The following is an 11245-nucleotide window of genomic DNA, read 5'->3' as shown; positions in this document are numbered from 1 at the left end:
CCATTGAAGTTTCCCAATCACTCACAGCAGGCACAAAAAATATATACTTTAAATGTTGGATCACTACATTGTGTTAGTTAAAGTTACATCAAATGTAGCCTACAATGTAACAATTTCTATCAGCGGGCTACAATGTTACTGTTATGGTTACATTCGGCATACATGCTAATTGGCATCTTTCCATGAACTAAAAACGTTCAAGAATAATATGCAGTCAACCCGTGGGAAAGAAATATGTTGATTGTTGCGGTGGGAATTGTAGTTCTTCTGGCCTTCCCAATGTTCTCGCAACATTACCGTGACGTTGTTGCAACGTGATATCATGCGCTGGCTGTGGACTGCTCGATAACCACTTCCGCTTTTTTTCCACGCAGGTCAACATTTGCGTTTACCTAGAAAGACAGTAAAGACATTGTAGAAAGGTTTTTGTTGGTTAAAACTCACGTTTAGGAGATCGACAGGTTGAGATATTTATGGAGCATAATAATGGAGATACTTCTAGCTGGTCGATGCAGCGACGAATGGAAGGTTTGGTCAACAAACACATGGCAGACATAGCACTAGAAACGCTCCAACAGAGACTATCAGCTGTGTCCGACGAAATGAACCATCTTGCGGAACATGTCTCGAGACGCTCGGAGGATGTTCCCAAGTATGATATTCCAAGACGCACAGATGTAAACTTTGACGTTGAGTCACTGAGTGCAACATTTAGCACGGGTGGTGTTGGGGAAAAGTTGGCGATCCCCGGCACCTCATCATCAGCAGGTAACGTTTTACCCTTGCTTGATTAACTATAGTTGTGTTTTTAAAGTGAATTTCCTACTTTGTTTTGTATTTTCTTGGAAGTAACAAGTATCGGGGGAAAAAACAAAGAATCCCAGGATTGATTCAGTTGTGTGACCAATCAGATTCTCAGGAGAAACATAGTACCCCAGGCTACATTTCTAATTGGCTGAAGAGGTACAGTAGCCAATGAGACTCACTCGCTGTTTTAGATTGATGGGGAAAATGACTACAGCTAGGCCTGTCACTGTTCCAAAATGTGACACAAAATACGACAAATCAACAAACTGACATGTCAATTCAATAAATTCTTGAAATTCTATTTTTTTCTTCCAATTCTTAAGAAAAGAACACTTCCTTGAGAATAAGAAACATATTCATAGAAAAAAACATGTTTTGTAGTCTCCAGCTGAAATTAATAATCCCTATGCTGTAATCAAATTAAATTATATTAGTCACATACGCCGAATACAACAGGTACAACCTTACAGTGAAATGCTTACTTACAAGCCCCTAACCAATAATGCAGTTGAAAAAATATGAATAAGAAATAAAGGAACAAGTAATTAAAGAGCAGCAGTGAAATAACAATAGCGAGACTATATACAGGAAGTACCGGTACAGAGTCAATGTGCGAGGGCACCGGTTCGTTGTGGTAATATGTTCATGTAGGTAGAGTTATTAAAGTGACTATGCATAGATAATAACAGAGTAGCGGCGTAAAAGAGGGGGTGGGGGGGCAATGCAAATAGTCTGGGTAGCCATTTGATTTAATGTTCAGGGGTCTTATGGCTTGGGGGTAGGAGTCTTTTGGCTTGGGGTAGAAGTCTATGACTAGGGTGGCTGGAGTTTAACTTTTTTTTGGCCTTCCTCTGACACTGCCTGGTATAGAGGTCCTGGATGTCAGGAAGCTTGCCACAGTGATGTACTGGGCTGTACGCACTGCCCGCTGTAGTGCCTTGCAGTCGGAGGCCGAGCAGTTGCCATACCAGGCAGTGATGCAACCAATCAGGATGCTCTCGATGGTGCAGCTGTAGAACCTTTTGAGGATCTGAGGACCCATGCCAAATCTTTTCAGTCTCCTGAGGGGGAATAGGTTTCCTCCATTGGCCCCTACCTTGACCCTGTGTCATCCTAAATCAGTTTCTATCCACTGTTCCTCAGAGACGGCTGCCCAGCGTAAAATCATCTCCCTGCTGGTGGAGATTAAGGAGGAGCAGCAGAGACAGTGGGGCGTTTTGAGGCAGATGCAGGCCAGGGTTCAGGGCCAGAGCTTTCCGGTGGTAGAGGAAGAGGTGGAGGCTCTAGACATTGACATCCCACTGAGGACCATGGAGCAGCTAGATGACACAGAGAGGCACCTGGAGGATGCAGGAGCACAGAAGAGAATGGTAGGTGGACCGAGTGACCCGCAAAGGCTTGAACCAGTGACAAGCACACTACCTAATGTTGTAGTATAATACTGCTAAATAATGGGAAGTAATTGTGTTATAAATGGTGTATGTGTCTATCTATGACAGGTGTCTCACCTGTCACGAATGGGTGGGGCCACGTTTGATGATGCGGTGCGAAGGCTCATGCAGGCAGTGCTATCTTTTGCTGTGGGCTCTGAGCTCAACTGGGTGGGCCGAGGCCAGAAAAGGAGCTTCAGAAACACCCGCCTCCAAGGGGTTCTCTTCTGTAAGTACCAGTATCATATCTTACACATACTGTTAGGGTTGGGGAGAAGGATGCATGATGCAGAAAGATCAGTCTCCATAGACATTTGGAATGTAAACCACTGAAGTGAATTGGGATGCAGCACTGACCTCACTACTTCTCTATCACCGTAGGTGCTCTGAAAAGAACCCCAGTGGGCAAAGAGGCCACACATCACCAGTTTGCAGACGTGGTGAAGAAGTGGCTGCGGTTCGCCCCATTCAGACAGGGAGGGAGTGGTCGACGGCATTATAAACCACCTGTTGACTTCCTGTGTCCAAAGGAATGTGTAGATCTGCCTACACATCAGCCTACACATCCACAGTAACTCACAATCAGCTTATTACATATATTATATTGTTTAACATTTTAGTATTTTTTTCCTAAGTTTGTTACATTGCAAAAAATAAATGCTATTTGAATGTGAATACATGTGGTTTGGCCCATGTTACTTCATACAGGGCCAAACCTGTGATCTGCTCAAGTAACTTGGACCCCTGCATAAATCATGCAACGATGTAAATCACGTGCCAAACTCATTCCACGGAGGGTAGAGTGTCTGCGTGTTTTCACTCCTCCCTTGTACTTGATTGATGAATTAAGGTCACTAATTAGTAAATAACTTCAGTCACCTGGTTTTCTAGGTATTAATTGAAAATAAATCATAAAAACCTGCAGACACTAGGCACAACATGGAATGAGTTTGACACCCCTGATGTAAATTGAAGATGTATTCTCAAAGTCCAATTTCTCACACAGTTCTCAAAATGATGCCCACAATGTATATAATCTCGTATAGTCTCCAATAGAGTCACATCCCATGACGCTCCTCACATCACAGATCTGTCAGGTGTGGTTGGATGTTTGTCCCTGAGTAATTCAAACCAAATACTGCTGCAAAACCTGTTGATAAAAGTTGTGTATTGCAGTTAATGCTTTGAAGGTACTGATTAGAAAGCTTTCCGGCATATTTTTTACCCCACTAATGAGAGTATGTGCAAATATACACTACCATTCAAAAGTTTGGGGTTACATAGAAATGTCCTTGTTTTTGAAAAAGCAAATTTTTTGTCCATTTAAAATAACATAAAATTGATCAGAAATACAGTGTAGACATTGTTAATGTTGTAAATGACTATTGTAGCTGGAAACGGCAGATTTTTAATGGAATATCAACATAGGCGTACAGAGGCCCATTATCAGCACTTCAGCAGGCCCATTATCAGCACTCCTGTGTTCCAATGGCACGTTATGTTAGTTAATCCAAGTTTATCATTTTAAAAGGCTAATTAATCATTAGAAAATAATTTTGCAATTATGTTAGCACAGCTGAAAACTGTTGTGTTGATTTAAAGAAGCAATAAAACTGGCCTTCTTTAGACTAGTTGAGTATCTGGAGCATCCGCATTTGTGGGTTCGCTTACAGGCTCGAAATGGCCAGAAACAAATTATTTTCTTCTGAAACTCATCAGTCTATTCATGTTCTGAGAAATGAAGGCTATTCCATGTGAGAAATTGGCAAGAAACTGAAGATCTCGTACAACGCTGTGTACAACTCCCTTCACAGAACAGCGCAAACTGGCTCTAACCAGAAGAGGAGTGGGAGGCCCCGGTGCACAACTGAGCAAGAGGACAAGTACATTAGTGTCTAGTTTGAGAAACGGATGCCTCACAAGTCCTCAACTGGCAGCTTCATTAAATAGGACCCACAAAACCCCCGTCTCAACGTCAACAGTGAAGAGGCAACTCCAGGACGCTGGCCTTCTAGACAGAGTTGTAAAGAAAAAGTAGATATTCTATTAAAAATCTGCAGTTTCCAGCTAGAATAGTAATTTACAACATTAACTATGTCTACACTGTATTTCTGATCAATTTGGCTGTTAATATAGGCCATGAACATTGCAGTTTGTAGTAGGTCTATGACGTTTTCATCCTTACGAAGACGCAGGCTTCCGGGTCAAGATGACCTCTTTCTGCACATTATTTTTTCTATATAACTGTGAGTGAGTGAATGTTAGAGACACGAAAGCAATTTACTATATGTTAAAAAGTAATGTCCATATAAGCTTATTTCTTGTAACAACCAACATACATTGTAAATATCCATAAATTGATATTTGTAAATACATATTTCTCATTAATTTCTGTTTCCTTGTTTTGTAATGAAAAAATGTGTAATTGGAGTACCAGCCCAAACTGTTATAGCTCACTGACGTTGATTCAGGTATGGTTTGTGCTGGGCACTGAGAAACACACACAAAGGCATTTTTAAAGAAATAGCTGTGTTTCTGGTGAATTTTGAAGGGAGAATACATCCAAAACATGCCTGATAATTTGGTCAATACACTATCGTTCAAAAGTTTTAGAACACCTACAGTACCCAAGCAAAGGTTTTTCTTTATTTGTACTATTTTCTACATTGTATAATAATAGTGAAGACATAAAACTATGAAATAATACATTTGTAATCATGTAGCAACCAAAAAAGTGTTAAACAAATCAAAATCTATTTTATATTTGAGATTCTTCAAATAGCCACCCTTTGCCTTGATGACACTCTTGGCATTCTCTCAACTAGCTTCACCTGGAAGGCTATTCCAACAGTCTTTAAGGAGTTCCAACATACAGTTGAAGTCGGAAGTTTACATACACTTAGGTTGGAGTCATTAAAACTCGTTTTTCAAACACTCCACAAATTTCTTGTTAACAAACTATGGTTTTGGCAAGTCGGTTAGGACATCTACTTTGTGCATGACACAAATAATTTTTCCAACACTTGTTTACAGACAGATTATTTCACTTATTCACTGTATCACAATTTCAGTGGGTCAGAAGTTCACATACACCAAGTTGACTGCCTTTAAACAGCTTGGAAAATTCCAGAAAAGGATGTCTTGGCTTTAGAACTTCTGATAGGCTAATTGACATCATTTGACATCATTTGAGTCAATTGGAGGTGTACCTCTGGATGTATTTCAAGGCCTACCTTCAAACTCAGTGCTTCTTTGCTTGACATCCTGGGAAAATCAAAAGAAATCAGCCAAGACCACAGATTATCTTTTTGTTGTAGATCTCCACAAATCTGGATCATCCTTGGGAGCAATTTCCAAACGCCTGAAGTTACCACGCTAATCTGAACAAACAATAGTACGCAACTATAAACACCATGGGACCATGCAGCCATCATACCGCTCAGGAAGGAGACGCATTCAGTTTCCTAGAGATGAACGTACTTTGGTGCGAAAAGTGCAAATCAATCCCAGAACAACAGCAAAGGACCTTGTGAAGATGCTGGAGGAAACGGGTACAAAAGTATCTACAGTATATCACAAAAGTGAGTACACCCCTCACATTTTTGTAAATATGAGTATATCTTTTCATGTGACAACACTGAAGAAATGACAATTTGCTAAAATGTAAAGTAGTGAGTGTACAGCTTGTGTAACAGTGTACATTTTCTGTCCCCTCAATAAGACAACACACAGCCATTAATGTCTAAACCGCTGGCAACAAAAGTGAGTACACCACTAAGTGAAAATGTCCAAATTGGGCCCAAAGTGTCCATATTTTGTGTGGCCACCATCATTTTCAAGCACTGCCTTAACCCTCTTGGGCATGGAGTTCACCAGAGCTTCACAGGTTGCCACTGGAGTCCTCTTCCACTCCTCCATGACAACATCACGGACCTGCAGGAGGCCTACAAACCTGACTCAGTTGCACCAGCTTTGTCAGGAGGAATGGGCCAAAATTCACCCACCTTATTGTGGGTGGCTTGTTGAAGGCTACCTGCAACGTTTGACCCAAGTTAAACAATTTAAAGGCAATGCTACCAAACACTCATTAAGTATATGTAAACTTCTGACCCACTGGGATTGTGATGAAAGAAATAAAGGCTGAAATAAAACATTCTCTCTACTATTATTCTGGAATTTCACATGCTTAAAATAAAGTGGTGATCCTAACTGACCTAAAAAAAAGGGAATTTTTACTCTGATTAAATGTCAGGAATTGTGAAAAACTGAGTTTAAATGTATTTGGCTAAGGTGTATGTAAACTTCCGATTTCAACTGTATGCTGAGCACTTGTTGGCTGCTTTTCCTTCACTCTGCGATCCGACTCATCCCAAACCATCTCAATTTGGTTGAGGTCGGGTGATTGTGGTAATCTGATGCAGCACTCTATCACTCTCCTTTTTGGTCAAGTAGCCCTTACACAGCCTGGAGGTGTGTTGAGTCATTGCCCTGTTGAAAAACAAATGAAAGTCCCACTAAGCCCAAACCATATGCGATAGCGTATTGCTGCAGAATGCTGTGGTAGCCATGCTGGTTAAGGGTGCCTTGAATTCTAAATAAATCTGTGTCACCAAAGCACCATAACACCTCCTCCTCCATGCTTCACGGTGGGAACCACACATGCAGAGATCATCTGTTCACCCACACTGCGTCTCACAAAGACACGGCGGTTGGAACCAAAAATCTCACATTTGGACTCCAGACCAAAGGACAAATTTCCACCTGTCTAATGTCCATTGCTTGTGTTTCTTTGCCCAAGCAAGCCTCTTATTATTATTGGTGTCCTTTAGTAGTAGTTTCCTTTCAGAATTTCGACCATGAAGGCCTGATTCACACGTTCTCCTCTGAACAGTTGATGTTGAGATGTGTCTGTTACTTGAACTCTGGGAAGCATTTGTTTAGGCTGCAATTTCTGGGGCTGTTAACTCTAATGAACTTATCCACTGCAGCAGAGATATCTCTGGGTCTTCCATTCCTGTGGTGGTCCTCATGAGAGCCAGTTTCATCATAGCACTTGATAGTTTTTGCGACTACACTTACGTTCTTAAAATGTTCTGTAATGACTGACCATGTCTTAAAGTAATGATGGACTGTCATTTATGTTTGCTTATTTGAGCTGTTCTTGCCATAATATAGACTTAGCCGTGTTTGGTAATAGACCATCTTCTGCATACCCCCCACATTGTCACAACATAAATGATTGGCTCAAACGCATTAAGAAGGAAATAAATTCCACAAATTAACTTTTAAGGCACACCTGTTAATTTAAATGTATTCCAGGTGACCACCTCATGAAGCTGTTTGAGAGTGTTCAACGCTGTCATCAAGGCTACTTTGAAGAATCTCAAATATTAAATATATTCTGATTTGTTTAACACTTTTTTTGGTTACTACATGACTCCATATTTGTTATTTTATAGTTGTGATGTCTTCACTATGATTCTACAATGTAGAAAATAGTAAACATAAAGAAAAACCCTTGAATGAGTAGGTGTTCTAAAACTTTTGACAGGTAGTGTATATCCCAACCACAACTGAAATACAAATAAGTTCTGTATTACTTTAAAAGATCGGTCTAACGCTTTAAGTTCAGAAAGTCACAACCAAACCACTGTTTTAACTCAATTTACATGTTATAACCCATTATTCCTATTTGTGTATCCTTCACTATGCTTAGGATGTACTTTTTTACGACACGCTGTCGTTCACGTCGATCCAGAGCATCCCAAACATGCTCAATGGGTGACATGTATGGTGAATATGCAGGCCATGGAAGAACTGAGACATTTTCAGCTTCCAGGAATTGTGTACAGATCCTTGCAACATGGGGCTTTGCATTATCATGCTGAAACATGAGGTGATGGTGGCGGATGAATGGCACGACAATGGGCCTCAGGATCTCGTCACGGTTTCTCTTTGCATTCAAATTCCCATCGATAAAATGAGGAAAACACTTCAAGTGCTTATGGAACATTTCTGGAATCTTTTATTTCAGCTCATGAAAGATAGGAACAACACTTTACATGCTGCATTTATATTTTTGTTTGTATATTTAGTAACTTTGCAACTACTTATTACTTTTCAGCTACTTTGCAACTACTTAGCCCTAACCTTAAAACCTTTAACCTAAATCATAACCTTGACCCTAACCCCTAGCCTAGCTAACGTTTGTTACCTCGCTAACATTAGCATTAGCCACATAGCTAGCTAACTTGTGTTACAACAAATTGGAATTCGTAACAAATTATGCGTTTTACAAATTGATAACATATTGTACGAATTATAATTTGTAACTTTTCATCAGAAAAGGATGATGGACATCCACAAATGAATACCATACAAAATATAACATATCTTACAAATTGGAGTTCCCTGGATTTACTTTTACTATGTTACGTCTACCCCCAAGTCCAGGTTGGGGAGACAGCCACTGCTTCTGACTGGGGAGAGAAACAGGCTTGCTTGAGCGGACTGCCTGACCTTAATAGAAACAACCCTTCTCTAATTCTGTAGCCTACTAGAAATAATATATTTTAGGGTTCATAATACTACCAAAGTTGTATTTTGAGAAATAGCGTTCACTCACGAGATGCACATTTCTTCACTTTGCAATAGAAACTTTCTCCATTTGAATTTTTTAAAATTTTCTCTATCATTCTTATTCGTGCCTATACATATTCTATGTTCATTTTGACTACTATTTTATTTGTTCCATGTTTGCTCACAGATTAGAGGGTTTGTTAAGAAGAGAGAAAGAGAGGAGATATTGTGAGTTTCTCCATAGCCCTGCTTAACTTTTTCCCTTCACAAACCAAAAGAATAATTGGCAGGGGGCGGATCCAGTCATACAATTATGAATTTAGTAGAACTGTGTGGTGTAAGAAGACACAGAAACCCAGTAGCTGCCAGGCGCTTTAAAGTGGGATATGTTTATCTTGGTATATTATTGAGGGGGTCAAATTGTCCTGTCTCTAATATTGGAGGGGGTCAATACCACCCGATTCCCCGCAAGTTACGCGCCTGCGCACACATACAAAAAGAGAGAAAAAAAGTTGTAATTTTTGCAGGAAAACAGAACATCCACACCAATAAAGCGGGGTGTACCCATGCCAAGGTCATCCCTTGCAAAGACACGTGACGTGAAAGCACTGATTTTACTTTAGTTCTCCAGCTGTTGCTAGGGATGTCGAATGCACGCATTGAACTGTGGAGGAAGGAAAGAGAGGAACTAGAGTAAATCATAGACCCAGCCGACTCGTTAAAGGACCGGAGCCCAACTTTCTACGACGAACTATGAAAACTCCATCATTTGAATGACACAAACGTGACTTATTACTTCACAACTGGAGGCAATTATAAACATACATCAGAGTTGTCGGTTTAGGAGCTGGGTGGGTATAATTTGTGGAACGTTCCAACAGGAATCCGTTCCAAAAACTTCGTAAATAACAAGGTTGCCAACAAGCAACGCATACAGAGTCGTATAACAGTAGAATGAGATACCGGGTAGGGAGTGAGCTATGTAACTACGTTTTTCACTCACCACGTTTATTCGGAAAAAATGTCTCTTCGTTCTAGTAGCCTCCACCATTTCTCATTCGTTGGTTTAGTTATTATTTCCGGTGTTCCTGCATTTGCGGGTGAACTCTGATGCGCCTCAATTGGGGAATCGCTGTGGTTGAAATGTAACTAATGACCGCAAGCCCCAGTATTTTATTAGCTAGGTGGCTTGTACACAATTGTTACCGATGATACTGTATATACCTACTCGTACTACAGAAGCATGCATTGTATTTTGCCAAGTTCTGTGTTAATCCTTTCCCCCAAATATAGCAGGTAACTTGTGTCTATGTCGATGTTTTTGAGTTCATCTTGCCTAGTTAAATATAGATAAAATAAATTAGAACATGTCAAATATATACTTTGACCTATTTCAGGTAATCCCAAGATGCTTGATTCACTACACTTGCTTTTGAATAACTTTCCAGTCGTTTTTGCTTTACATTCCGACTTTTGAACGTCTGTTTATTGGACATATATATTAGTGTCTAATAAAAAATAGCAACTTATGTAAAGCATCCCATCTGTGTTAAGGTTAAAGTGTATATATATATATATATATATATATATATATATATATATATATATATATATATATATATATATATATATATATATATGTGTGTGTGTAGTGTAGGTCTTCTTGATGTCCACTAGGTGTCAGCACAGCTTCAATAATGTCACACCTGGTTCACAACATGTTTTTCATGTGTAACAAATCAAATTGTATTTGTCACATGCGCCGAATACTACATGTGACTGACTACCTTACAGTGAAATGCTGAAATGAAGCCCTTAACCAACAATGTAGTTGTAATAAAAATGTGTTAAATAAGAAATAAAAGTAACAAATAATTAAAGATCAGCAGTAAAATAAAAAATAGCAAGGCTATATACATGGGGTACCGGTGTTCCTTTCAAGTCCAGTGGTGTAAATTACTTAACAAAAATGTATTTAAACTACTCCACTACATTTTGTTAATATCTGTTTTTTTTGTATCTGTACTTTTACACTCTGTTTCTTTACAACATTCAATTTTACTTTGCCACATTTTTAAACAAATTCATATATTTTTTACTCCATACAGTTTCCCTGGCACCCAAAAGTACTTTATGCATTTGAATGCTAAACCGGACAGGAAAATGGTCCAATTCACACACTTATCAAGAGAACATCCCTACTGCCTCTGATCTAGCGGACTCACTAAACACATGCTTCGTTTGTAAATTATGTCTGAGTGTTCCCATGGCTATTTCATAATTAAAAATACAAGAGAATTGTGCTGTCTGGTTTGCTTAATATATGGAAGGTCAAATAATTTATACTTTTACCACTGACACTTAAGTATCTTTTAGCAATGAGGTTTCCTTAGTATTTTACTGGTTCACTTTTACTTGAGACATTTTCT

General features: G+C 39.4%; 1 protein-coding gene across 1 annotated transcript; it reads left to right on the top strand.

Moving 5' to 3' along the window:
* The first annotated feature begins 326 nt into the window (after positions 1–326).
* On the top strand, positions 327–3158 carry LOC118943877. Its single transcript, XM_036960401.1, has 4 exons — positions 327–768; positions 1951–2177; positions 2307–2466; positions 2619–3158. The coding sequence occupies exons 1-4, from the start codon at positions 474–476 to the stop codon at positions 2810–2812; spliced, it is 876 nt and encodes a 291-aa protein (XP_036816296.1). The 5' UTR covers positions 327–473; the 3' UTR covers positions 2813–3158.
* Positions 3159–11245: the final 8087 nt, after the last annotated feature.

This window comes from Oncorhynchus mykiss, chromosome 23 (assembly GCF_013265735.2).
Source record: "Oncorhynchus mykiss isolate Arlee chromosome 23, USDA_OmykA_1.1, whole genome shotgun sequence".
NCBI classification, from domain to species: domain Eukaryota; kingdom Metazoa; phylum Chordata; class Actinopteri; order Salmoniformes; family Salmonidae; genus Oncorhynchus; species Oncorhynchus mykiss.
Note: the sequence above shows the minus strand (reverse complement) of the source record. Positions and strands in the feature narration are given on the sequence as shown.

Bases quoted from the DNA above. Each gene is read 5' to 3' on its own strand.
- LOC118943877 (XM_036960401.1), top strand. From the start codon at position 474: ATGGAGCATAATAATGGAGATACTTCTAGCTGGTCGATGCAGCGACGA. The intron at 2,178-2,306 runs GTAGGTGGACCG...TATCTATGACAG, and splicing joins CAGGAGCACAGAAGAGAATG to GTGTCTCACCTGTCACGAAT. The intron at 2,467-2,618 runs GTAAGTACCAGT...CTATCACCGTAG, and splicing joins CCTCCAAGGGGTTCTCTTCT to GTGCTCTGAAAAGAACCCCA.